General features: G+C 54.5%; 3 protein-coding genes across 9 annotated transcripts in view; all 3 read left to right on the forward strand.

Annotated features, from left to right (window-relative positions):
* The window catches only part of OSBP2 (oxysterol binding protein 2), a 64,469-nt gene extending 47,238 nt beyond the window's left edge, over positions 1-17,231 (forward strand). For 2 of the 6 annotated variants that reach the window (XM_042887019.1, XM_042887021.1), the window contains 11 exons: positions 6,798-6,984; positions 7,949-8,066; positions 8,226-8,310; positions 8,416-8,580; positions 10,840-11,085; positions 12,736-12,856; positions 13,038-13,141; positions 13,365-13,460; positions 13,856-14,040; positions 14,408-14,628; positions 15,222-17,231. In XM_042887019.1, coding sequence (XP_042742953.1) covers positions 6,798-6,984; positions 7,949-8,066; positions 8,226-8,310; positions 8,416-8,580; positions 10,840-11,085; positions 12,736-12,856; positions 13,038-13,141; positions 13,365-13,460; positions 13,856-14,040; positions 14,408-14,628; positions 15,222-15,364 — 1,671 coding nt within the window. In that variant the 3' untranslated portion in view covers positions 15,365-17,231. Of the gene's footprint in view, positions 1-5,383; positions 5,654-6,441; positions 6,577-6,797; positions 6,985-7,948; positions 8,067-8,225; positions 8,311-8,415; positions 8,581-10,839; positions 11,086-12,735; positions 12,857-13,037; positions 13,142-13,364; positions 13,461-13,855; positions 14,041-14,407; positions 14,629-15,221 lie in introns of those variants that run through there. The other 4 variants (XR_006181617.1, XM_042887022.1, XM_042887023.1 and 1 more) reach the window with 4 other exon arrangements.
* Positions 17,232-17,562: 331 nt separating this feature from the next.
* On the forward strand, positions 17,563-19,809 carry LOC122188619. The gene is made up of 3 exons (XM_042887055.1): positions 17,563-18,197; positions 18,472-19,098; positions 19,290-19,809. The coding sequence occupies exons 1-3, from the start codon at positions 18,056-18,058 to the stop codon at positions 19,571-19,573; spliced, it is 1,053 nt and encodes a 350-aa protein (XP_042742989.1). The 5' UTR covers positions 17,563-18,055; the 3' UTR covers positions 19,574-19,809.
* A 100-nt stretch (positions 19,810-19,909) lies between these two features.
* LOC122188609 (collagen alpha-1(II) chain-like) lies at positions 19,910-23,017 on the forward strand. 2 transcript variants are annotated; one of them, XM_042887041.1, is made up of 7 exons: positions 19,910-19,950; positions 20,085-20,171; positions 20,584-20,715; positions 20,796-20,902; positions 21,006-21,141; positions 21,623-21,711; positions 22,291-23,017. In XM_042887041.1, the coding sequence occupies exons 2-7, from the start codon at positions 20,133-20,135 to the stop codon at positions 22,352-22,354; spliced, it is 567 nt and encodes a 188-aa protein (XP_042742975.1). In that variant the 5' UTR covers positions 19,910-19,950; positions 20,085-20,132; the 3' UTR covers positions 22,355-23,017. The 2 variants fall into 2 exon arrangements, with proteins under 2 accessions (XP_042742975.1, XP_042742976.1); XM_042887042.1 differs by lacking the exon at positions 22,291-23,017 and having other exon boundaries at positions 20,796-20,904; positions 21,623-21,986.
* Positions 23,018-23,157: the final 140 nt, after the last annotated feature.

The raw sequence follows: 23,157 nt of genomic DNA on the forward strand, positions 1-23,157 counted from the left end.
CCTGTTTCCATCCAGTGGGGTTATGTAAATGTCCCCGTGCTTCGGGAGCAGCAGGAGGCAATAAGGAAATGCATATGGAAATCCAGCAGCCGCCTGTTAAGGTGACCTCTGTGCTGCAAACGTGCTGTGCGTGCCACTGGGGGCTCCCTGCAGCCCCCCTTCTGCTGGGGGGATCTTCGTCCTCTCCTTCCTCGCTCTGCTGTCCCCGCACGAGGGGAGAAGTACAGACACAAAAGGATTGGATACACAGCAGGGCAGCCCCCGAAGTGTGCTCCCAGCCCTCTGCCAGCCACCCTTTTGCTCTGCTCCTGTCCTGATTTTGCAACCTTGCGTAATAACGCACCGGCAGAGCCACGTGGCAGAGCCGAGCCCGACGGCGCTGGGACTTTGAGGAGCATCCGAGAGGAGACGCAGCCAAGCGATCTGCCACGGGGGAGGAGTGGGAGGTGCGTAAAAATAAGGAGAAACTAATTAAGGGGATTATTATCCTCTTAATAAGAGGAGCGGAGACGAAGAGCAGCGTGGGCTGAGTGCGAAAAGCTCCGTCTTGGAGCTGGGCAGCAGGCAGCAGCCCCATGGACGTGGCAAGGGAACTAGCTGGGGCGGCAGGAAGAGCTCGGTGTGCTGTGGGTGTTGCTGGAAACAGGGTTTTAATGGGAATGGATTTTGCTACAACAAAGCAGAGGCGGCTGAGCCACGTGCTGAGTGTAACTGTCACTGTCTTCATTTTTCCTCTTTTTTCTTTTTTTTTTTTGTAGTTTCTGGATTTGATTGTGGTGTGAGCGTAGGGAGCAGCAGGGTCGGCTGCATGTGACTGCTGGGTGAGTTCTGAGCTCCAGGAGCAGCTCGGCCTCACGAGGAGAGAAGGCAGAGAAGAGTGAGGGTATGCTGTGGGGCTGGAGATGCTGAGATTTCGTGGAGTTGTATTTGGGGACGAGGTCTGTATGGTCACTGGGACCCAAAGGACTGTCCCTACAAGAGGCCAGACTGCTTTCCCCAGGGGGATTTCTCTTAATCACAGCAGTAGTTACCTTGAGCATTGTCAGCCCTCCTGGAGCTTGGAGACTTTGAGTGCACCCCGCAGCCCGCTGGGAGGATGGTGGGCACAGCCTTGGTATCTCTGTGACTTGCTGAAGGATGTGGTTCCCTAGGGCTGGGAATGGACTGCTCCAGTCCTGCCCAAATTTGCTGTGTATTAATGCAGTGCTGAGCATCCTCTGTCCCTGCGGAACAGTGCTGTGATTAATCTGTGCTCCTAAAATGGCCTCGCTGTTAAAGCAGACTGATGTGCAGCACGTGCTCCCAGTGGCACCACACTCACTGTTGTGAATGGCTGCAGGGACAGCTTAACCCTTGCCTGTGTCTATGTTGGATTGCAGGACTGCTTAAAGCTGACAGGAGTCCCCTAAACCCGCTGCAGACACAGCAGAAGCATGGATCTCACCTCCCTCCTGCCCCTTACCAGTATGCATGGCACTCCCAATTCAGCCTAGTACACCCATGGGGCTGGAGGAGCCCTGCACCCTATCACACGTGCTGATTTTGCTCTCAGAGCCCATCCTTGCATGAGCTGTGTCAGTTATCTGTGCTGCACTCCAGTGCTCTGATCAGCGCATAGGAAACCATGTCACTGACCCAGAAAACCCACAGCTTTGGGATTAAATCTCCATCCCAGCCCTAATCCCTGGCAAGCAAGGAGGCTGGGGCCGAGAGGCTGGGGTGATCTGCACTGCTAAAAGCTGGGACACAAACCCCATTCCTTCCCCTACAACATTTCACCAAAGGCAAGAGCTGGAGGTGAAATCACTAAAGGCTGCACGCTGGCTCTGCAGCCTGGCTCTCCAGTTACCTATAAAGGCATTCGTGTGTTGCTGGGTTGGCAGTGCAAACCTGGAAGTGGAGATCTGCACCCAAGTCCCTTGGCTGAGATGGGACAGTGCTAGGGAGCAGTGTGCTGCTCTGGGGCTCCAAAGGAGCAGGAGTTGCCATGCATCCCAGCATCACTGCTGGGCCAGCTCCTCATCCTACTGAGTGTGGCTGTTGGGCTGGAGGGATTATAGGAGCCTCGTTAACATAGCCACGCTGGGGGATTTGCTGCTGTCCCCACTCTAATCCCCTGTAAGGGCTGGATTACATGGCCCCAGCTGCTGGGAGTGGGGCTGGGGTTGCCGTGGAGGCTTCACCCTGGCGAGGGGCACCTGGCTAAAGCTTCTGTGACTGTGGGACAGGCTCCCTGCAGCCAGCCCTTGTAGGGGCTGCTTTAACAAGCCCCCACAGCAAGGTTTGGGTGCAGCAATAGGGCTGGGTGCTGGCAGGGCCCTGCTGTGTGTCACCCTGTAGGGAGCACCTGGGAAGAGCGTTGGGTTCTCTCCATGCTGTGTACTAAGGTGTGGGCTGGAGCAGCTCTGATCCATGCCTCCACGCTGAGGCATTAATGAGCTTCCCTATACCCATGCACTGTTATTTTTGGTGGTATTCTGAGCTGAGCCCTGCGCTTCACAGCTCCCTTCTTGCAGCCCTGTGCTGGGCAGCAGTGGCTCTTGGCATACCTGTACCCTCCTTTCAGGATGCTGCCGAGCAGCTGGGGTCACCCTGAGGGCTCTGTAGGGATTTGCTGCTGTTTCAGCCATCTGTGCAGCTCTCGATGTTCCCCTGCACTGCTGCTCCATGTGTCCTGGCTGTGGGTGCTGTGCTCACCATCCTTGCCATCCAGCTGTGTGTGAGCTGATGTGGGGTTGAGACCAGCTCCATCCTGCGCTCCTTGCGTTTCCCGTTTTGCTTTCTGTCTCCACTGGGGATGAAGAGAAAAATAAACCCTCTCCTGGTTCAAATTCCATGTGCATCTCGCTGCTCTCAGTGCAAGCTGCTACATTTTGTGTTGTGCTGTGTGACCGGAGCACTGACGTGGTGTTAATGTGTTCTGAGCTAAAAAGAGGATCAGAAATGGCCCTTCCCTTGGGATATTTTCTGCTAAGCAGCAGCACAGCTGTGTCCCTGCCTTTTGATGAGTCCAGGAAGGAAGGGAGCACTTATCTACGCAGCACCAGGAGCGTGCAGAGCAGCAGGATGTTCTTTCCCATGATGAATGAAGAAACAGCCTTTGCTGCATAATGCACCTTTGTGAAGGAGATGATGGGGTGCATCTGGCTGTTCCCTTCTCCCACGCTGGGTGACGGAGCAGTCCCATGGGGCTGTTCCTGCAGGACCCTGTGCAGCTTTAAGCACCATTGGCATCCATCATCAGGCTGTATGGTTGGTGCTGGGGGCAGCTCTGCTCGATGGGGCTTCCCGAGAGGTGCAGAGCCTGATGTGATGGTTCACCTGAGTGCATCTGTGCTGATTCACTTCATCTGTGTGTTCTGCATGGCTCATCGCTGCCCACAAGGTGTGTGACACTGTCACCTCATCAGTCTTCAAGCAGACATCGGGTCATCGCTGTCAGCCACATCAGTGTATAGCCTGTGGGATTCTCATTAGTCTGCAGCAAGCTGTGCAGTCTGGTGTTGCAATGAGAGTGTGAATGCTGCTAGATCTGTCCATCCCAGCGGGGTCTCTGTGACACCCTGTGTCTCCCTGTACTGGGATCTGCAGGAGCCTTGGGGTTGCTGTGCCACAAAGCCTCCTTGTGCCTCTGCATTCTGATGGCATTTGCAGCCCCGTTACCCTGCACTCAGTTGGAACCTGATGCGTAATGGAGGAGAGAAGAGCTCTGCAGTCCTCTGCCACCTGCCTACAGGTGTTGGTGGGCTCCCCAGGACCTTGTGCCTGCACTGCAGGGCTCGCTGCCATCTGTGCTCACTGGTGACGTGCCAGAAGGGCTGGGTGATGGACAGTGAACCTCTGGGCCGCTCAGAGGTGACTCAGCAGCCTCCCTGCCTGCCCCCCTCCTCCTTCCATTTCCTTCTTCCCTATTTTCCAGCTGCCTCACCCAAACCCTGACCGAATGCTGTGCCCTATCCCATGTCCCCTCTGATCCGAAGGACCCAAACAATCTCCCACTGTATGGGGCGTGATGCGGATGGCTCTGTTATCTATAGGATGGCTTTGCTGTGTGCCCCTGCCCTGCTTGGGGGGCCTCTCACTCACTGACCTCCCCAGGGATGGCCCTGAGGACGGCCGTTCTCCCTGCACCGTGTGGATTTACAGCTCTGTCTTGCTTGCAATCCAGCTCAGGTTAAATTTAGCTGCCACCCCATAAGGATTTTATAAGCTGGATTTCTCTGCATTGCTCCTACAAAGGCGCTACGGCTGTGCTTGTCTGCACCTTTGAAGTGAAATGAACGGCTGGTGACCCACACCAGGATTGGCCTGAGGGGGCATCAGTGACAGGGCCACCACTTTGTCCTCGGCCACATCCTTGCACAGTGACAGCTTCACAGAGCGTTGTCACTGCTGGGGATGAGGTGACAGCCACCAACCGGCACGGGAAGCGGCAGTGCATGGATAGTGACATGGATGCTGCAGGCTGCCCGCCAGCATTGCCACTGCCACTTTGAGGTAGGCTGGGAACGGGACGCGTCCCACGTTTGGGGCTGTGCAGCATCGCTCTGGGTGTTGTTTTAGGGTGGCTGGAGCATGGATGGAGTTTTGGGCATTGCTGGTGTGAGCGGGGCAACATGGCACTGCTGTGATGGCGTCTTGCCTGTGAGGAAGGGCAGGCTGAGCTGCAGCCCCAGCTCTTCTCCCAGCTCTGGGGATGAAGCCTTGGGGCTGGGGCCTGTCCATGCTGCTGTGATTGCTCAGTGCTGTCTGCAGGGTCACCAGTGGGCAAGGGCAGCTCCTCCTCGCTCTGGTGTTGCTTCCTGTTGGCTGTGCTTCAGAGAATTTTTGTGCCCATAGATGTGCTCTTTCCTGGAGCCATTTCCAAAGCACACAGCAGCTGTGGCTCCGCAGCACTGGTCCTGCAGAAAGCACCAGGATGGATGCCATCAAGAGATGATGCTGTCCCAGAGCAGCAGGGAACTTCCTGTCCCCATGCCGAGCAGCAGCGTGCCACCACAGTGTGCCCAAGGGCTTGGAGACAGCACCCTGCCAACTGCAAGGGGAAGATATGGAAGGGGAAGGTGCAGCTCTTTGGGTTTTTTGCTCATTTAACTGCATGAAAGAAGCCGTGCCACATCCTTTGATGGAAGGCAGCAGCGAGCAGGGCTTGAGGGCTTGATTGCTTCTGACAGCTGGGGAGGGCTGCAGCCCCAGAGACCATCAGAGCACAGCACTTTATGTGTGCTTCTTTGTCCTGGGCAGAGATCAGCATGGGTGTGCTGCTGGTTGGTGCTTCACAGAGCTGCCCTGGAATGGCACCCGCGCGTCTTCTTATCATCAGTGAACGTGAGGACGGCCCAGCTGGTGACAAAGGGCCAAGAGGAGCTGACGTGCTTTTCTTTGGGACACCAGCACCATGTCTAGGTCCTGGGATTTCTCCTTCAGCCACTTCAGCTCAGGAGGGCCCATCTCCTGTTCCTGTCGTTTCCTGTCACACCCCAAACATTCCATTTCCCGTCGCCACCTTAAAATCAGTGCTCAGCCACAGCAGGGTGCTGCCAGAGCAGAATTTCAAAGCCCCTGGAGCTGGGACAGCTGGCACTGCTCTTGCTGGTGGCAGCCAGCAGCACTAAATGGGTATTTGGGGTCGGGATGGAGACCTTCAGAGCAGGTAATAAGCTTTGCTGCGTGGGGAAGGTCACGCTGCTATCTGATTACTTACCCTTCTGCTTTCATCCTCTTATTGCAATGCATCAGCGTAATAGGAGAGGCGAGCCTGCCAGCTCAACGTGGTTTGGTTTGAATGGGTGCTGGGAGGAAAGCTCATAGAGGAACGAGAGATTTTCTTGGGAAGGCTCCAGCCTGCAACTGGGTGTGAAGGCACTCGGGGCATTAGGGCACAGGGTGCCTGGTAACAAGGGAATGGGGACCAGCATGGGGAAATGTTGGAGCTCAGGTTGGTGCAGATCTCTGTAGTCACAGCAGTGCTTCCTAAAGTCAGAAATGGAAATGGAAAGCATGAAAGCTGCTGCTCTGTGCTGCTTGCCTGCAGCATTGTGCTGCGTTTCTGGTGGCGTTAAGCAAAAAACTTCTTCCCCTGGATGAGACTCAAATCTTGCTCCTGGCCAAAGGTTTGAAAGAACCTGATGAGTCAGAGCTTTTCTTGGATAAACCCTTTTAGAATCCATTCACATTACAAGAGCCAAAACCCTGATGTTGTGTGGCTGGGAAATAACTCAGCATTCAGGTGCCATCTCCCTGCTTCTCAGTGCAAGAAGTTTAATGTATACCGAGTCCCAGAGATTTAGGGGAGGGAAGAGAAGGAGCAGCCCTGCCCCTGTGCTTAACCTGGGGCTGATCACATGGGAAGCAGCTGTGCTGAGGAGGCTCACTGCCCCAACCTGATATAATAACCTACAAATAGAGCTTGGAAGGTTCAGACGCAGGACATGCAGCTCCTGGCAGCGTCCCTGTGCTGAGCGGATATCCTGTGCATGGAAATGTCCCATTGCACGCCCTGTGCACAGGGCTGGGATGCACACAGCATCCCGTGGGCTCTCGTGCTCGGTGTATCTGTCCGTGTCCCTGTGTCTGGTGGGTCCCCTTCCCTGGAAAAGGGCACCTGCTGGGGGCTCTGGGGCTGTCACCTGCTGTCCTGCCTGACTTCTCCAGGATGGGGATGTCCACATCTGTATGAGCTCAGCCGGGGCTCCCCAACTTTGGGAATGTTTTTCCTAGCCGTGGGGTTGCGGGAATCCTGCAAAGCTTTGGGCTCACAGTTCTCTCAGCTGATTTTTCCCCTTCCTCCCCTGCAGGCTTGCCGTGATTTCCTGGACTTAGCAGAAACTCACAGCCGAAAATGGCATCGGGCACTGCAGTATGAGCGGGAGCAGCGGATCCGGCTGGAGGAGACCATCGAGCAGCTAGCCAAGCAGCACAACAGCTTGGAGAGAGCCTGCCGTGGGGCACCGGGCAGCACAGGCAGCACCGGCACTGCCAAGGGTGAGCCCAGTGGGTGGGGATGGGGGGGAGGCACGGGCAGTGCTCTCTGTGAGAGTGCTGCACCCCTGGACCATGGCTTGCTTGTGCTGTTTCAAATCTTATCCCTGCTAACAGGGCACATCTCAGGTCATGGTGTTTGGAGGAAACCCAGGAATCCCCAAATGCTGCTGAATTCACAGCTGCAGCGTGGCTCGTGTCCCAACTGGGACTCGTTTGCTGCTTGCAAAAGTTATTTATCGGGCAGTAAAATCAAATGGCTTTTGGATAGCAGTGCCAAATCTCCTTCCCTGCAGGAGGTGTTTGTTACAGCCTGGTGGCCAAAAGCTGCGTGTAGAGCTGTGTCTTGTTTTAAAAGAGTGGATGGGCTTAAGGAAGCAGCGAGCTGCTGGAGGTTAGTGCCTGGTACAGGAGCAGGCACAGCAGCAGCCCGAGCCCATCACAGCGGGCATCCTTGCTCCTTGAGAGGGACACAGGGACAAGGAGGTGGCTGTGCCTTGCCTGCAGGTGGCTCAGCAGCATGGGGTGCAGCAGGGATGGGGATGGAGCTGGAGGTTTCCTCCTGGTGCTGCACACACAGGACACACAGATGCTCGCAGTACCACCACCCACAGCTCTGTGATGGGAAGTTGCCCACCTCATAAGGTTGTGGTTTAATAGGAAATAGCTGCAGGTGTGGGAATGGATATTTCAGAGGTGGTCAGCACTGTGCCATCCTGGCTGCTGGAATAGAGGTTGTGTGGCAGAGCACTGAAGCTGGTACCTGCAGTGAGGCTGTGCCCAGGGGGCAGTGCCACGTCTCAGAAGTCCCCTCCTGTTTGGTGTCTGTGGTGTGCACGTGGCTCAGGCTTTTGGCTTGCTGGCAATGGGAGAGGACAGAGCAGGAGACAGTGGTGGCAGTGAGTGTCAGTAGATTTGGAAGGGGACTGGGCAGCAGCTGAGCATCTCAACCCCTTTGTGCCACCAGGGAGTGTGCAGTCTGCCAAAGGAGAAGCCAGTGATGAAGATGAAGAGACGGAGTATTTTGATGCCATGGAGGATGCACCAGCTTTTATCACTGTAACCGCAGACCCCAAGCACCACAGGTACGAGCTGCAGCCTTAGGGTTTGGTGAAACTCATGGGAAAAGCATGGGAAAGACTGCCTGCTGGGTGTTGTGCTTGGCTTTGGGACAGCACCTGAGTGGTAGTGGCTGTACTGCACTGCTGTTCCCACCTTCACCAGGTGGCACTTTGTCCCCACAGGCGTTCGGGCAGTAACCTGAGCGGGGCCAGCGAGGGCCACCCTGAGGACTGGAACCTGGAGGACAGCGTGAGTTGGGCAGAGTGGGTGAGATGTGCAGTGAGGTGAAATGGCTTTAGGATTGCACCTGGGTCCCTGGCCGTGGCTGGGTGAGCGCTGCTTAGACCTGTGCTCCTCCTCTTGCTTTTGCAGGTATTTGAAAGCTCAAATCAAAGCAGCTACAATGAGTCCTGCAAAGATCTCCTGCCGAGGAAAAGGAGACGGAGCCGCATCCCTGACAAACCCAACTACAGCCTTAACCTCTGGAGCATCATGAAGAACTGCATTGGCAAAGAGCTCTCCAAGATCCCCATGCCTGTAAGTGAGCCCCAGGGGTGTTGCTGCCATGCTGAAGCTGCTGACCTCAGGGTTTGGTTCAGCGCAGAGCATTTAGGTTACTGCTCCAGGTAGTCCTGCAGGTGCTGCAGCAGCCTCTGAGCAGGACACAGAGCATGTGGCAAACCCAGCCTGGGGTCTGGCTGCCATTAATGTGAGTTGTCCAGTGCTCTGAAGAACCAGCACAGGCAGAAAGCTCGAGCAGCCAGGCAAGAGGATGCTCAGCATGGAGTTGTGCTGCTGATTGTTTTGTGGTAAATGGCTCTGCTGTTGCATTAGGGGCTGTCTGCATCAGGCTGGCTCTTTCTTTAGGGCTGATTTCTGCTTCTGTGCTGGCTGTGGAAGGCCACAGTGTGCTTATGGGGTGTACCCTGGAGCTGGGGGGCATTGCCTGAGCATCTGCAAACCCAGGGAGGAAGAGGGAACCAGGGCACCTGGAATCTCTGCAGATGCAAGTGTTTCACTCAGGGCAAGAGGGAGGGGACCTTGCTATTTGGAAAAGTGGAGGAGAAATCCCTGTTGTTATTAGACTAGAAATGTGTAACTTCTCATCCTCTGTGAGTGCAGGAGTATCCTACTGCTGGTTTGTACCTGGAGTGGGCTGTGCTGGTTGCTACCCACCCAGACTTAACACTGCCTGTAGCAAACCTCCCTCAAAACTGTAGCAGAAAGCAGTTTCCAGAGCACACCAGCCCTGTCCAGGCTGATGGGTCACTTGCAGATCTTGACCGGCCCAGTAAGTGTGGCATGGGTGCCACTGCAAGCAGTTCATTTCCCCAGAACCTGCCACGTCCTGACAAGCACAGGAGAATAGATTTTATGTCTTAGAATGGTACCTGATACACTCGAAGTTAAAGGGTGAGTTTGTCCCTTCCTTGTGCTGTTGCCAGCTGAGAGCTGCAGCCCAGCACTGTCAGTTAGCATTGCTGCAACAGCATCAAGATTAGATAAGGACATGAAGGGTACAGAAAACAGCTCAAGATGTGAAATACTGGCAGCTGTGTTGCTGAGAGAGGAAAGCTCTACCTTTCCTAACATTCAGACCCACCAGAGCAGCCACAGCCTGGCAGCAATGCATGGCTGCATGTCCCAGCGGACGTGATGCATGGAAAACCTCCCTGTGCACACACTGCCTTCCTTCATTTGAATTGAATGAACACTGCATTACCTGGGAGGAGGTCATCTTCATCCCTCTGCTGGAAGGTTTTGCTGTGTGACAGTGCTGGTGTGGGATGCAGCTGCTGCTTTGTTGTTGAGCTGCCTACATCTCTCCTGAGGTTCTGCTGAGCTGGCACTGCTGTGCTCCTCGGTGGATGCTTTGCTGCCTTTGCTACATAACCGCCTTTCTTGGATGCTATAAGATTGCTTACTGACTAAATCCCAGAGTGGAACAGTCTGGAGTTTGTTTTCTTTAATATAAAGCATGTAACTTGGCTTATGGAAGTGGTTCTCCCATCCTTCAGCCATCTGCTCATTCCAAAATAGAATTTTTGTTGTGAACTGGAAGCAAAAAGGGAATTTCAGATGGTTTGGAGGCAAAAGACTTTCCACTCATGCAACAGAAAATATCTCACTTGTCCTTTTTTTTTTTTAATGATTTCACTTGTTTCTGATACAAAGAATTGCTGAAGTCAAGCACTTATTTTTTTCCCATTTGCAGCAATGGTTTGGGCAGTGTATTGCAAACATCTCTAATTAACAAAGCTACAATTTAGGGCTGGAAAAAAGGTGAGCTGAGGCTTCCCCTGGGACAGGGCTGTCCCTCTGCCCATTGCTCTGCGCTGTGTGGCTTTCATCGGTGCCCCTCAATGGGAGTTTAGGGTTCTGTCATTCACTGGGCTCAGGGATGGAGGTGATGGAGGTGCTCAGGGATGCTCGTTGATGTGGGATGTTCCCAGCAGAGAGCTGGGCTCACTGCTCAGGGTCATTCAGGGGTTTGGGGCACATATGACCTGCCACAGTGCTGGGTTAGCTCATGGGCTGCCAGCTCCCAGCCCGGCTGTTCCCAGCTCAGCCCAGCTGGGCACTCCAGAGCCCTCAGGCACTTGTGCTATGGTTCAGGGAGCACGTTGTAGTGCGAGTCCCTTGTTTTATTTAACATTTACTTGGTGCTGCAGAGGCAGTGCTTGTGCAGAGCTCCCTGCCACATCCAGCCCTGTGTCACAGCGCATCAGGATGTGGTGCTGGAGTGCCCAGCTGGCATCCGTCCTGCTTTGCTGACCACCACTCTTCTCCCTGCAGGTGAACTTCAATGAGCCACTCTCCATGCTGCAGCGGCTGACAGAGGACCTGGAGTACCACGAGCTGCTGGACAAAGCAGTCAAGTGTGAGAGCTCCACAGAGCAGATGTGTTTTGTGGCAGCCTTCTCAGTGTCTTCCTACTCGACGACGGTGCACCGCACAGCGAAGCCGTTCAATCCATTGCTGGGGGAAACCTATGAGCTCGACAGGCTGGAGGAGCTGGGCTTCCGTTCCCTGTGTGAGCAGGTGAGCTGTGCAGAAGGGCTCCGTGTGCCTGTCCTGCTCTTTGTGTCAAAGCAGCCCTTTTGTGTAGGAGATGCAGCATCTCCCTGTTTCAGTTCACTTCATGGCTGGATGGAGCCTCGAGATCTTGTTTCTTGTTATATTGCAAAGTTTTAATTTCCAAGCTTGGTGGCAACCTGAGAACCTCCAGCATCCCTGTGTGCTAATCACAGAGTACATCTGATGCTCATCTATCAACCAGCAGGTCTTAATTGAAAAACCTAGGGAGCATAATGGGCTGAGACCTTGGAAGGAAATTGGCTCTTTAAAGCATAGCATGCTCAGCTGGTGCTTCCCATCCTCCTGGGGATGGACAGGGCTGTTTATCACCGCTGTAGGCAGGAGATCATTTCTGGGGGGGGCTCTGGGCTCCCCAGGAGGTGGCTGTGCTGTCCCAGAGACAGTGACCATCACGTTTCCCAGCACTCAGGAGCAAACCCATGGCCTCTGTCACTGCAGAAACCAGTGTAGATTCAAGACCTGCAGTTGCCAGTTGGCACTGAGACCCCTGGGGTGAGGGCTGTGTGTTAGCTGTTCTGTGGGGCTGTGCTTGCAAACTGTGTCCTCCAGGTGCCCAATCCCCTCTGGCAGTGCTCTGGAGATGCTGCACCTTGTTCAGAGGGAGGCAGGAACCTTTTCTGACCAGAGGAGCCTAGATAGCTCCTCAGAAGGGCACAACGTGTGGAAAAGGTTTTTGCTGCTAGTCCAGATGTGGAGCAGGCTCTAGGTCATGCTGTGCCCCTCTGTGCCAGTGAGAGCTATCAAGGGAGTAAAGGTGCTTTGGTAGATGACCTCCAGGATTTGTATCTCTGCTGACTCTACTTTCTGGCATTTCTGACCCTTCCATGTCCAGCCTGTTCCAGCTGGTTTGGGTGTACGAGTACATGAGTTTTGGGTGCTGACGCATGGTGGGGGCTGGAGAGGTTCATCCAAAATTCGGTTTGCTGTAACTCAGAGCAAAACAACTCTGTTGCCACACTCTGGAGCATTTGATCCGTTAGCAGAGCCTCTAAATCTGCCTAAATCCTGGCCCCATCTCAACGGGCAGATTGGGGGCAGGCTTGAAGCAGCCCAGTGTTGGTGGTGCAGTCAGCACGTGCTGCCCTGGGTTGTGCTGGCACCGTGGGATGGATAGATGGACAGACAGATGCTGTTCCCATGGCTCTGAACATCCCTTGGTCCACTGACATGCTGAGTGAGGCGTTGGTAATCCAGTGCCTGAAATCCAGTTATCCAAATAGGATTTTCTCCTGCCAGTGACAGTGGGATTTAATGGAGAGGTTTTGGCTCTGCTCACAGTTGTAATCCAGTTGCTCAGGACACTCAGGCTGTAATTACCCTGGTGCAAAGTACCTCTGAACACGGTGGCTTACATATTCCTTCCAAGGGACAGTGCTCGAGTGGTGTCCCTAGAGCCACCAGGCAGGCTGTGCTGCAGCCACATCTGCTTTTCCTGTCCGTGTCCATGGGAAGGCACTGCAGTGCTGGACAAGCTGCAGGCTCAGCCTCTGAGCATCCTTGGGACCAAAACTGTCACCTCTCTTTGGGTCCTCCAGTGATGACTGAGCGCTGGATGGGGCCAGCACCTGATGGGCTGTCCTTTCTCCCTACCAGGTGAGCCACCACCCCCCAGCAGCTGCCCACCACGTCTTCTCCAAGCGAGGCTGGACGCTGTGGCAGGAGATCACCATCGCCAGCAAGTTCAGGGGCAAATACCTCTCCATCATGCCTCTGGGTAGGTGACCTGGCCAAGGGGATGAGGGCTCGCTTGTGCCATATCCTATGACTCCGAGAACCAAGCAACATGTTCCTCGTGGGCTTTCAAAATGAAAGCTTTTGGAGGACAGAAGGCAGGCATGGTGCTTGGTGCTCGGGCACCCGTCCAGTCCCCACCCTGAGCCCAGGGCTCTCCACAGGTGCCATCCACCTCGAGTTTCACTCCAGTGGGAATCACTACGTCTGGAGGAAAGTCACTTCCACTGTTCACAATATCATCGTGGGCAAGCTTTGGATTGACCAGGTCAGTGCCTGTGGGCTCTTTGGGGAACGGGGCAGTGTGAGGCCAGGTCTGGCGTGGGGTGTTTTACTTGGGCCTGTCATGCTGTGGGGCTGGAGGGGATGGAGTGGGGAGCAGATGTAGTTCTGCACTGAGGTTGATGTGCAGCTGCACAAATGACGATTAATGGCTCATTTGTCTCCTTGCAAAGTCTCTCACTTGCTGTGATTCTGTGTCTTTTATCTAGTCTGGTGAAATAGAGATTGTTAACCATAAGTCAAAAGATAAATGCCAGCTGAAATTTACCCCCTACAGCTACTTCTCCAGGGATGTCCCCCGAAAGGTACGTAGCCAAAAATCTCCCTGCTTTTTCTTCTGGCCTGGCTTTGCCCTTCCAGCTGGGTTCTGTTCTCCCAGCTGGGCTCATGGGGTCCTGGCACTGGGGTGGGATGCAGCCAGCATGGGGCTGCGGAGCTGCACCAGCAACTCAGTGTGCCACAGGTCCTTGCAGGTGGGGGTTGGGGACAGAGCTGACAGCTGGGACCAGTGTATGGCACTGGGGAGGATGAGGGTGGAGGGCAGAGGGGCTGTGTCAGCATGGGACCTTGCTGGGTTCTGTCCTTATGCACCAGTGCATAAGTGAGCACCACTTGAGTCACTGTATTTCACTTCTCGAGGAGTCTGGATGCTTTCAGAAGCCACCAGAGCCATCTCTTACACTGCTGTCTCTCCCGCCAGGTGACAGGGGTGGTGAGTGATGCTGATGGCAAAGCCCATTATGTCATGTCGGGCACATGGGACGAGAAGATGGAGTGCTCCAAAATCGTGCAGAGCAGCCATGGCAGCGCCGGCTCCGAGGGCAAACAGAAAACTGTCTACCAGACGCTGTCCCCAAAGGTCTTGTGGAAGAAGTACCCCCTCCCGTGAGTCCCGTCCTGTGGTGTTGCTTGCTGTGTGTCTGGCGTGCTCCTTGGGTTGGAGTTTTGCTTTCCTGGCTGCTGGCTGTGGCAGGGAGTGATGTCGTCCCCATGCTGGCTTTGCTTTTAGTTTCTCCATACCAAACCAATGAATCTGTGCTCCCCCTGAGCCCCTGCAGGCATCACTGGCATCTCTTCCTAGCCTCCCGAAGGCACCATTTCCACTTATGGGGTGGGATGCAGAGCTCCTTAAGGGTGGTTTCTGGGGATCAGAATAACAGGTATAGTATTTTTGGAAGGCTGGCTTGAGACACAAGCACCTGAAGGGACAGGAGCCCTATTTGTGGTCCTCATCGGGTCTGTCTGCCTGCAGGGAGAACGCCGAGAACATGTACTTCTTCTCCAGCCTGGCCCTCACCCTGAATGAGCCTGAGGAGCGCGTGGCTCCCACGGACAGCCGGCTGCGTCCCGACCAGAGGCTGATGGAGAGCGGCCGCTGGGACGAGGCCAATGTGGAGAAGCAGAGGCTGGAGGAGAAGCAGAGGGCTGTGCGCCGCAGGAGGGAGGCTGAGGCTGTGGAGGCCCTGGAGGAAGGTGGGATGCTGTGAGGTGGGGAATGAGGGGCTGCAGGGAAACCCTGTAGGGTTGGGGAGGAAGGGCAGACTGCTCATCGTGGAATCATTAAGGTTGGAATAGACCTCCGAGATGAAGTCCAGCCACCAACCCATCTCCACTGTGCCCATTCATGGAATCATAGAGCCATCCGTGTTGGAAAGGAGCTGTAAGATCACCAAGCCCAACTGCCAGCCCATCATTACCGTGCCCACTGAGCGAACATTTCATTGTTCTCTGGGTCTTTATCACACCATACTGAGTGCTCCCTCCCATGGGCCACCTGTAGCCGGATTGCCACATCCCCATCAGAAGATAATTAGTGATGTCCCTAAGTGCCAAATCGTTTAGAGTGTTGAGGTAGAGATGGGCTGATGGTCGGGCTGGATGACCTCAGTGGTCTTTTCCAACCTTAATGATTCTGTGATTCCACCTCCACATTTCTCAAACACCTCCAGGGACAGAGGCTCCATCACCTCCCTGAGCACCCATTCCAACAGCTGACCACTTTTTCCAAGAAAGGAGTTTTTCCCCGTACCCAACCTCATCTTCATCCCTTGCTTCTCCCCATGCAGGCAAGGACTACGAGGGTTACATCCCGCTGTGGTTTGAGCGGAAGGTGGATCCCATCACAGGGGAGCTGATCTGCACCTACAAAGGCGGCTACTGGGAGGCCAAGGACAAGCAGGACTGGAGCTCGTGCCCTGATATCTTCTGAGCTGCCGTGTTTGCTCTGGTGTGGCCAGCCTGCAGCAGGACAGACAGATGGAGGGACAGCGAGGACACACGGCAGCATCCTGCCAGTGCTTGACAGTGCAGATAAACACACACACACAGGGAGAAATCTGACAAAGAGAATCTAAACAGGGATTCCAAACCTATTTTTTTATGCACTAATAAATAGCATCTTTTTTTTTTCTTTTTTTTTTTTTTTTCTTTTTTCTTTAAATGGTGGCTTTTTCAGCTACTAATTAGGAAAGAGGACACGTGGCTCTGGTTCGTTTTTAGCCTCGGGTATTTATTGCTGTCAGGAGCTGCTGCCTGTATCTTTCAGCACCTCGGCTGTATCGGCTGAGACAACAACTTCCAAAGATGCTCGCGTCGTGGGATGCCGTGCATTTGTGTGAGCTCTTTCCTTTGGCATCTTTTTCCCCCATTTGTTAAAAAGAAATTCTGCTCCTGGTTCAGATTCTTTCAAAACCAAACGAAAAACCAGCTGTGAATCTCTGCCCAGAAAATAGCAGGGGTTGTGGCCGTTGCTGGAAGGCTGCGGGTGGTTCCTACAGCTGTCCCCATCACAGCCATCAGGATGTTTCAGCCTGATGACCTGCTTTGTTTCCATGACTGTGGTGCTTCTGGTACAAAGAGGGAAGACCCAAGAGGTGACAGAGGGAACCAGAAACCTGCACACCTGCATTTCATTGTTCTCTGGGTCTTCATCACACCGTACTGAGTGCTCCCTCCCGTGTAGCCGGACTGCCACATCCCCATCAAGAGATAATTAGCAATAATGAACTTTGAGGCAATGGGAACTGCGAAACCCACGGAACACTTATGCAATCAGGTTCCTCCACCATCAGTCTCCTCCTGGTTGGCTTCTCTTCCAGCACCTGCTGCCTGCAGCAAACCTGTGTGTACAGTATACATAGACCTTGTATGGCATAACAGTAGTGAGTGGCTATTGGAGTGGCAACACCCACTGATCTCAACGTGCCCCTAAATCTTATTTATTTGCTTCTAATTTATATATATATATATAAATATATATAAATATACATAAAATTATTTTGCTTAAATTTCTATGGTACACAATAGATGAAAAATGATGAAGACGGAACACATCTGTCTGAGTTTTTGTAGCACGAGGATGAGTGCTTCCCTGGGCCCATCCCCAGGCAGGGTGTGCAGGGGTGATGCTGATTCATTCCCAAAGTGGAGAAGCGACGTTTTGCTCCAAAGCTCTGAAAGCTGCTGTGTGAGCTGGTTGAATGCAGCTGACTCCAGCTGTGCCGCATCCAGCCCCAGGACACGCAGATCTGCATTGGAGATGCTCCCACCTCAATAATGCCTTATTTTCTTCCTTTTTCTTTTAAATATTTTTCATCGATGCAAGAGAGCTGGGAAAGGTGAGCAGCCTCTGCACCCCAGAATGTCCCAGAGCTGGAGCCCCGTGTCCCCAGGATGCAGGGTGACGTTGCTCAGGGACTGTTGGCACCACGTCCTACAGGTGGGACGCTGCAAGCTCCTGTCCTCTGTTCTCTCCCAGGATCACCGTCACAGATGCTGCACAGCTTAGCAGAGCCTGGGGAGTGTGAGGAGCACCCAGCAACACGAATCCCCCCCCACCCCCCTGTTTTTTAGGCTAATTTTGAAACTTGTGGTATCTTCCAGAGATCACCGAACGGCAGCACTTCATCTGAGCACCATCTCCTGGTCTTTCTATTTCCCCCATACTCCCCACCAAAGGATTTTAATGTCATTCTACTGTAAATGCTGTTGAATGTATTTCTTTTCGAGCAATATATTGTGAGTGACCCCCCTCTTCTCCTACATGGTAATAAAACTTGGATTCAGGAGTTTTAAAAGGTGCAGTGCTGAGGTTCTCTCTCGCCCCCCAGATCTGCAGGTTGGGGGTCCTGGGGGGAGCCCTGGGGTGGCGGGGCTGTGGACATGAAGTGACCCTGCTATCCAAGGAGTGTTAGTTGTCCATTGGGAGGCCATGGAGGCCCAGGGAAGGTTCGTGGGGAGGTGGCCCAAAGGAGGATGGCCCAGGGGAGGAGATTGAGGGATGGTGGCCATGGGGAGGTTGTCCAGAGCAGGAGGTGGTTTGGGGGAGGAGGGCTAGCTAAGCAGAGATAGGAGAGGTGGCAATGGGGAAGATGCTCTGCATGGAAGAGGTTCTCTGGAGGAGGTGACCCAGAGGGGACAGAGGACCAAGGAAGGGGTTGTTCTAGGAGGGCCAGGGCAGGAGAGGATCTGGGAGGAGGTCACAGAATCATAGAATGTCTTAAATTGGGAGGGACATTAATGATCATCGAGCTCCAGCCTCAGTGATTTGGAGAGATGGTACTGCAGTGTCCCAGGGAGAGGATGGACCCCCAGGGGGAGGAATTCAAGGCTGGGAGGGACCAGGAAGGTGTTCTGATGGAGGAGGAGCAGACACGGAGCCTCAGGGGCAGTTCCTGGGGAGGAGGCCCAGGGGAGGTGGAGGAGGCCCTTGGGCGGGCTGGGACTGGCCAGGACACCACAACGTTGCCAGGTGACAGACAACAGCGTGCCGATCAGCTCCGGGCTGCATTGAGCTCGCTGACCTCTCCTCTTTTACCAGGGAGGTGCCACTCTGTGCCCCCCAACCATCACACAGCTGAGCCCAGCTGCATCCTGCTTGGGACGTTCACTCTGAAGCGTAATGAGGACCTTGAGCCTTCTGGAGCAGAACCCTGCAATCTGGGGTGCTCCATCCGTATCCTCCCTGCAGCAGCGCAGTGCTGGGACACGTGGCAGAGCCTGCAGTGCCTCTCCTGACACTGTCAGTGTCTGTGGGACGGCCGGTGAGTGGGGATGGGGAGCTTCACTCTGTGCACAGCATCCTACAGCTGTCCCCATTTAAATAAGGGACAGTGCAACACAGAGGGCAAAATGGTGAGCGGTGGAGAGCAGAGCTTATGTAGGGCTCACATCCGGTGGGCGTTCCTTGCTGCAGCAGTGGAGCATGCAGCATCCTGCCCCTGTGTCTTTACTGCCATGCCGTGCTGTTGTGCTATGGGATAAATTGCTCTACCCAAAGCCCACACAGTGACTCCTGCTCTGTTTGCATTTTGGCAGGGGCTCCCGCTGAGGGCAGAGCTCTGGCTGCAAATCCCAGCTTGGGGGGCTCCAGACCTGTTGCTCCCCACACAGGGCTGGTGGAACGTGGAGTGCGAAGCTGCTGGGGGTCACGGTGGGGCAGCAGGAGCAGCTCCAGCTCTGTCTGCACCGAGGATGTGGCTGCCAGGTGTTGGGAGGACACAGGGGGGATCTACGAGGAGGAGGACGATGGCAGTGGGCAGGATGGGGCCCTGCTCCCATGGCAGTGCCCTGAGCAGGATGAGTCCCCAGAGCTGATGAGGAGGGGAAGCCTGGAGTCACTGGGAGCCAGGATATCCAGGCTGAGCCAGAGTGGGGCTGAGACCCCCTGCCTGGCCTCCTCCAAGCACCAAGCACAGGGCAGGGGGGATGCATCCCACTGGGGACCACACTCCAAGGCAAAGCCCTCAGTCACCTCTCTGCATGGTGGGGATGGGGACGCTGGACATCTCCGGAGACCCTCAAGCAGCTCAGCCAGCAAGAGCAGGGCCAGGGCTGTGGGACATCACAGATGGCAGGAGCTACCAGCACGCCGGGGGTGGCATGGGGGGGATTTCATCCTCACTGCCAAGAAGGAACATGGAGATGGGCGGAAGAGAGCTCTCTGTGAGTATGCTGTTGGCCTTGGGGTACTGGGGGCTGAAGCAGGGGTCCAGGAGGGGTTACAGGGGGCTTGGTGGGGCCAGGGACCCTCCTGGGGATGGGTGATGGTGGGGCCATGTGGCAGTGAGGGTGGGCAGCCCAGAGCCAGTCCCACTCGTTGGTGGGTTCGTGGTGTCCCCAACCTTCTCTTACAGGCACCAAAGCAGCAGTGGGACCTGCTGGGAGATGCAGCCCCTGGGCAGAGAGGCAGCATGGGGTGTCCTGCCCAGGGCATGCAGCAGAGCCCCGGTGGCAGCACTGGAAGCAGAAGGCCATCCTGTCCCACAGGGTGCGTGTGGATGGGCATGGTAGGGTGGCTGTCCCCATATGGAGGTCCTTGGGTCCCACACAGGACCTTTTCCAGACCCCACAATGGCCATGGAAAGGCTGTCAGCACGGGGACGTTTATCAAAGAAATGAATTGCGAATGAAATCCTGAAGAAAAACCCTCCAGCATAGGGGCGATTGTTCAAAACCAGTTTGTAAAAGTCATTGCCTTCATCAAGTTAATTAGCTGCATAAGTGCTGGCTGAACGCCGCAACAATGCCCAAGGCTGGATGGATTAGTGCCATCCACCCTTGTCCATCCTGCTCCCTCCAGCTGGCAGCGCTGCGCCGGGCCCTGAGGAGCAGCCAGGAGGGGATGCAGAAGCCAGGAGCTGGAGACTGGGGCATGCAGAGCGATGGGGATGGGGTCAGGTGTGTGCTGTGACCCTGCTCTGGGGTCCTATGGGCAATGAGGGAGTTTTGGGGTGTCCCACTGGGTGATGCTCTCCTTTCTGCAGGGCACGTGCGTGGGATCGTGTGGAGAAAGTGGTGAGTGCTCTGAGATGGATGAAGGGGGGGACAGAGGGACAGGTTGGGAGGCAGCAGGGCAGGGACTGTGCTGGCCGTGCCATAAGAGAGGAGGGAGGAACAGGAGGAAGGTAGAAGGGGGATCCTTGTCTCAGCAGGGGCAGAAGGGCTGTGCTGGATGCCCAGGGAACGTGAGGAGGAAAATGCTGCATCTCAGAGAAGAGAAGCGGGAGCTGCAGGAGGTTGGTGCCCACCAGGGGTGCTGTGGGTGTGGGAGGGATGCGTCCCTTGGCAATGCAAGGCTCTCACCCAGCCACTGAGTGTCCCGTTTTGTGATACATGTGAGCTCCTAAAGCCAAAGCGAGGTGATCTGTGGGAAGGTTTTAATTGCAGAACCAAAATCACAGCACGGTTGGGTTGAAAGGACCCTTACAGCCTCCCCAGCACCAATCCCTGCCCTGGGCTGGTTGCCCACCATCAGGGCTCCATGCAGCCTGACTTTGGGCACCTGAGGGTCCGTGGCTCTCAGGAGGGAGACCAGTGCCCCAGGTGCAGTGGGGTGCTGAGTAGCGACACAGCCTGCACTCGAGGGATGAGCCTTGCTGGCATTGGCCTGGGATGTGACACCTTTCCTTTTTTGTGACACTTTTTCAGAGGCTCTGTGGGCTGGAGCTCCAGATGCGCTCCGTGCTGCGGCAGAGGCAGGAGGCCCTGGGGCAGCTGCGGGCAGTGCTGTGGAAGGAGAGGACGGCTGCACTCCAGCAGCTGCAGGAGAGCTTGGAGAAGGTCAGGGATGGAGTTGGAGCATGGAGTGTTGGTGGCTTGGTTCCTGAGACCCTATGGGTGACCCTGTATGTGGACTGCAGGTGAATGGGGCCATCTGTCAGGAGAACTGTCACCTGCAGGAGCTGGCAGCCCCAGGAGCCCTGAAGGAGCCACCGACCCCAGCCAGAGCACTGCGGGATGCAGAGATGTGTGTGTGGGACCCAGCCTGGCCACCCCCTCCTGATCCTTCCAAACCTGGGTTGTGCTGTGACACAGGTGCACAGAAATTCTGCCTCTTCCCTGTCCCCAAGCACTGTGCCTGGCCTCCAGCAGCACCAACGTGGGGTCCCAGGGGTCCTGCACCACATCCAGCGCTGTCTGCGGGAGCTGCAGGTGAATGACTTCAGTGTGCTGGGAGCAGAGCTGGGCACTACAGCAAGTGAGGAGGTATGGGGACAGCCTGGGACAAGGGTCTTGCCCACATGCCTCACCCAGTGGACAAATCCAGAGTATGAGGTGCTCTGTCACTGAGTGCTCCAAGGGATGCTCAGCCTGGTGGGAGCAGCCCCACAGCAGGGCTCAGGGCACTGTGGTTTTGTTTCTAACCTAGGGACCTTGGGTAGATCCTATCACCACCATATGGGGTTGGGGACATTGGGCTCATCTGTGGAGGGCTGAAGGTGGGAGGGGACCTGCTGGTGGGATGGGACCTGCTATGGGGAAACCACAGGGCTCCTCAGGAGTCCTCATCTGCGCTTTCTCAGATGAAGAATGGGGTTCTTCTGCACCTCTCCCACTATGCACCATATCCTCAGCCTCCCATCTCCCACCCTGGGATACAACCATGGGACAATCCTTAAAGGCAAATTGGATGTGGTGCTTCCTTTTCTGTTCCATCACGTTTTCATGGGTTGTGGCTTTCTCCTAGAGGTTCCTGATGCCACCTCTTGCTGTTCCTCCAAGCCCCAATGGGAACAAGCTCACTGCTACGATCAGGACTCGAGATGAAGCATGGAGGTGGTGATGCATCCCTCTACTTCCCCATGCATACCCAGAATTGTGAAGCTGCTGAACGGGTCCCATAGAATTTCCTATATAGAAACTTCCCTTAGGTCCTGGCTGGGCTCCTTCCCAGGGCTGGGGACGGTGGGACAGCATTTTGGGTGTGATGAGTGAGGTATTGTGCCTCCACCAGGCTGCTGTCCAAGGCCCTGCTGGGAGAACCCGGATTCCCAACCAGCATCTTTGCTCCTCACACTCATTTAGGAGCTTGGAATGGAGAGATCCATGTTGCAGGGGTGGTTGCTCAGTGGGGTGGGGATGAAGCTTTTGGGTTGGGGTGAGATATGGGGAGTGAGGGCTGGGGGAAGCCTTGTGCCTTCCCAGGTCTTGTTGTTGGCTGGGCCGTGCACATGGGGAGCGCTTTGGGATGGCTGCAGGCAGAAACACTGCATGAAAACAAAAAAAAGAAAAAAAAAGAAGTTTAAAAATGAGGAATGGTTCTGTTCAGGAGCTTTCAAATAATTTTAAAGAAGAGAAACGCATTTCTCAGTCTTCACACATCTCAGTGGAGAAAATACTGCTTTTAATCTGCAGGAGAAAGCCCAAGGAGAGTTTCTCTGCGTGCGAGGGGGGAAATGAGAATTTCGTGCAGTACTGATTGCTGCACTTCCTTGGAGGAGGAGAGAGGGAGTGGAAATGGAAATCTTCGTCTGCTTTCTTCCCAATCAAAATAAAAATGTTTCCTCATGATGTTTTTCTGGACTGGGGAGATTTCTGAATTCACTTGTGGTGCACAGCTCTGTTTATAAGCTCCCTTCAGGTACTGGAAGGCTACAGTGAGGTCTTCCCAGAGCCTTCTCTTCACCAGGATACCCAAAAATGTGATATTTCTGCTTCACCTCATGCTTGGAAGGTCTGGGATTCTGATGCAACCTTGAAATCACCCAGTGCAATACATGTCCCTGGGGAAGGCAATGCAAGACCCTTGAAACAGATGTTTAACATACCTAAAACTGAATGAAAAACCATTGCTCTGTGCCAGGAATGATGGCCTAGGATATAGATTTAAAAGAAAAAAAAAAAATGCTATTTTTGTAATTATTGTGGGAAGTTCTGTTGGAGTAACATGTAATTATAGAAACTGCCCTCTGGTACAAGCCACTGTTCGAACTCTGATGGATGAGAGCTGCTCATCTCCCCAAGGAAAATGAGAAGTTCAGTCTGGGAAGGCAAAGCTATTTGTACTGTGATAATGGTGACTGTGATTATATGGCAAAGGTGCCTGGGACTGAACTGGTAACAGTAAAGGACTGAGGGTGTTTCTGGGGGGCTCTTATATCAAGAAAACAGGGAAATAGTTATCTCCATGTGGTATAAGTAGAAAAATAATAAAATGGAATAGAGTGGAATGGAGCTGGACAGAATGGAGTGGAACAGAGAGAGGGGAAGGGAGGGGAGGGC

The sequence above is a fragment of the Lagopus leucura genome, unplaced genomic scaffold (assembly GCF_019238085.1).
Source record: "Lagopus leucura isolate 7727_CA_CO unplaced genomic scaffold, USGS_WTPT01 Super-Scaffold_100071, whole genome shotgun sequence".
Lineage (NCBI taxonomy): Eukaryota > Metazoa > Chordata > Aves > Galliformes > Phasianidae > Lagopus > Lagopus leucura.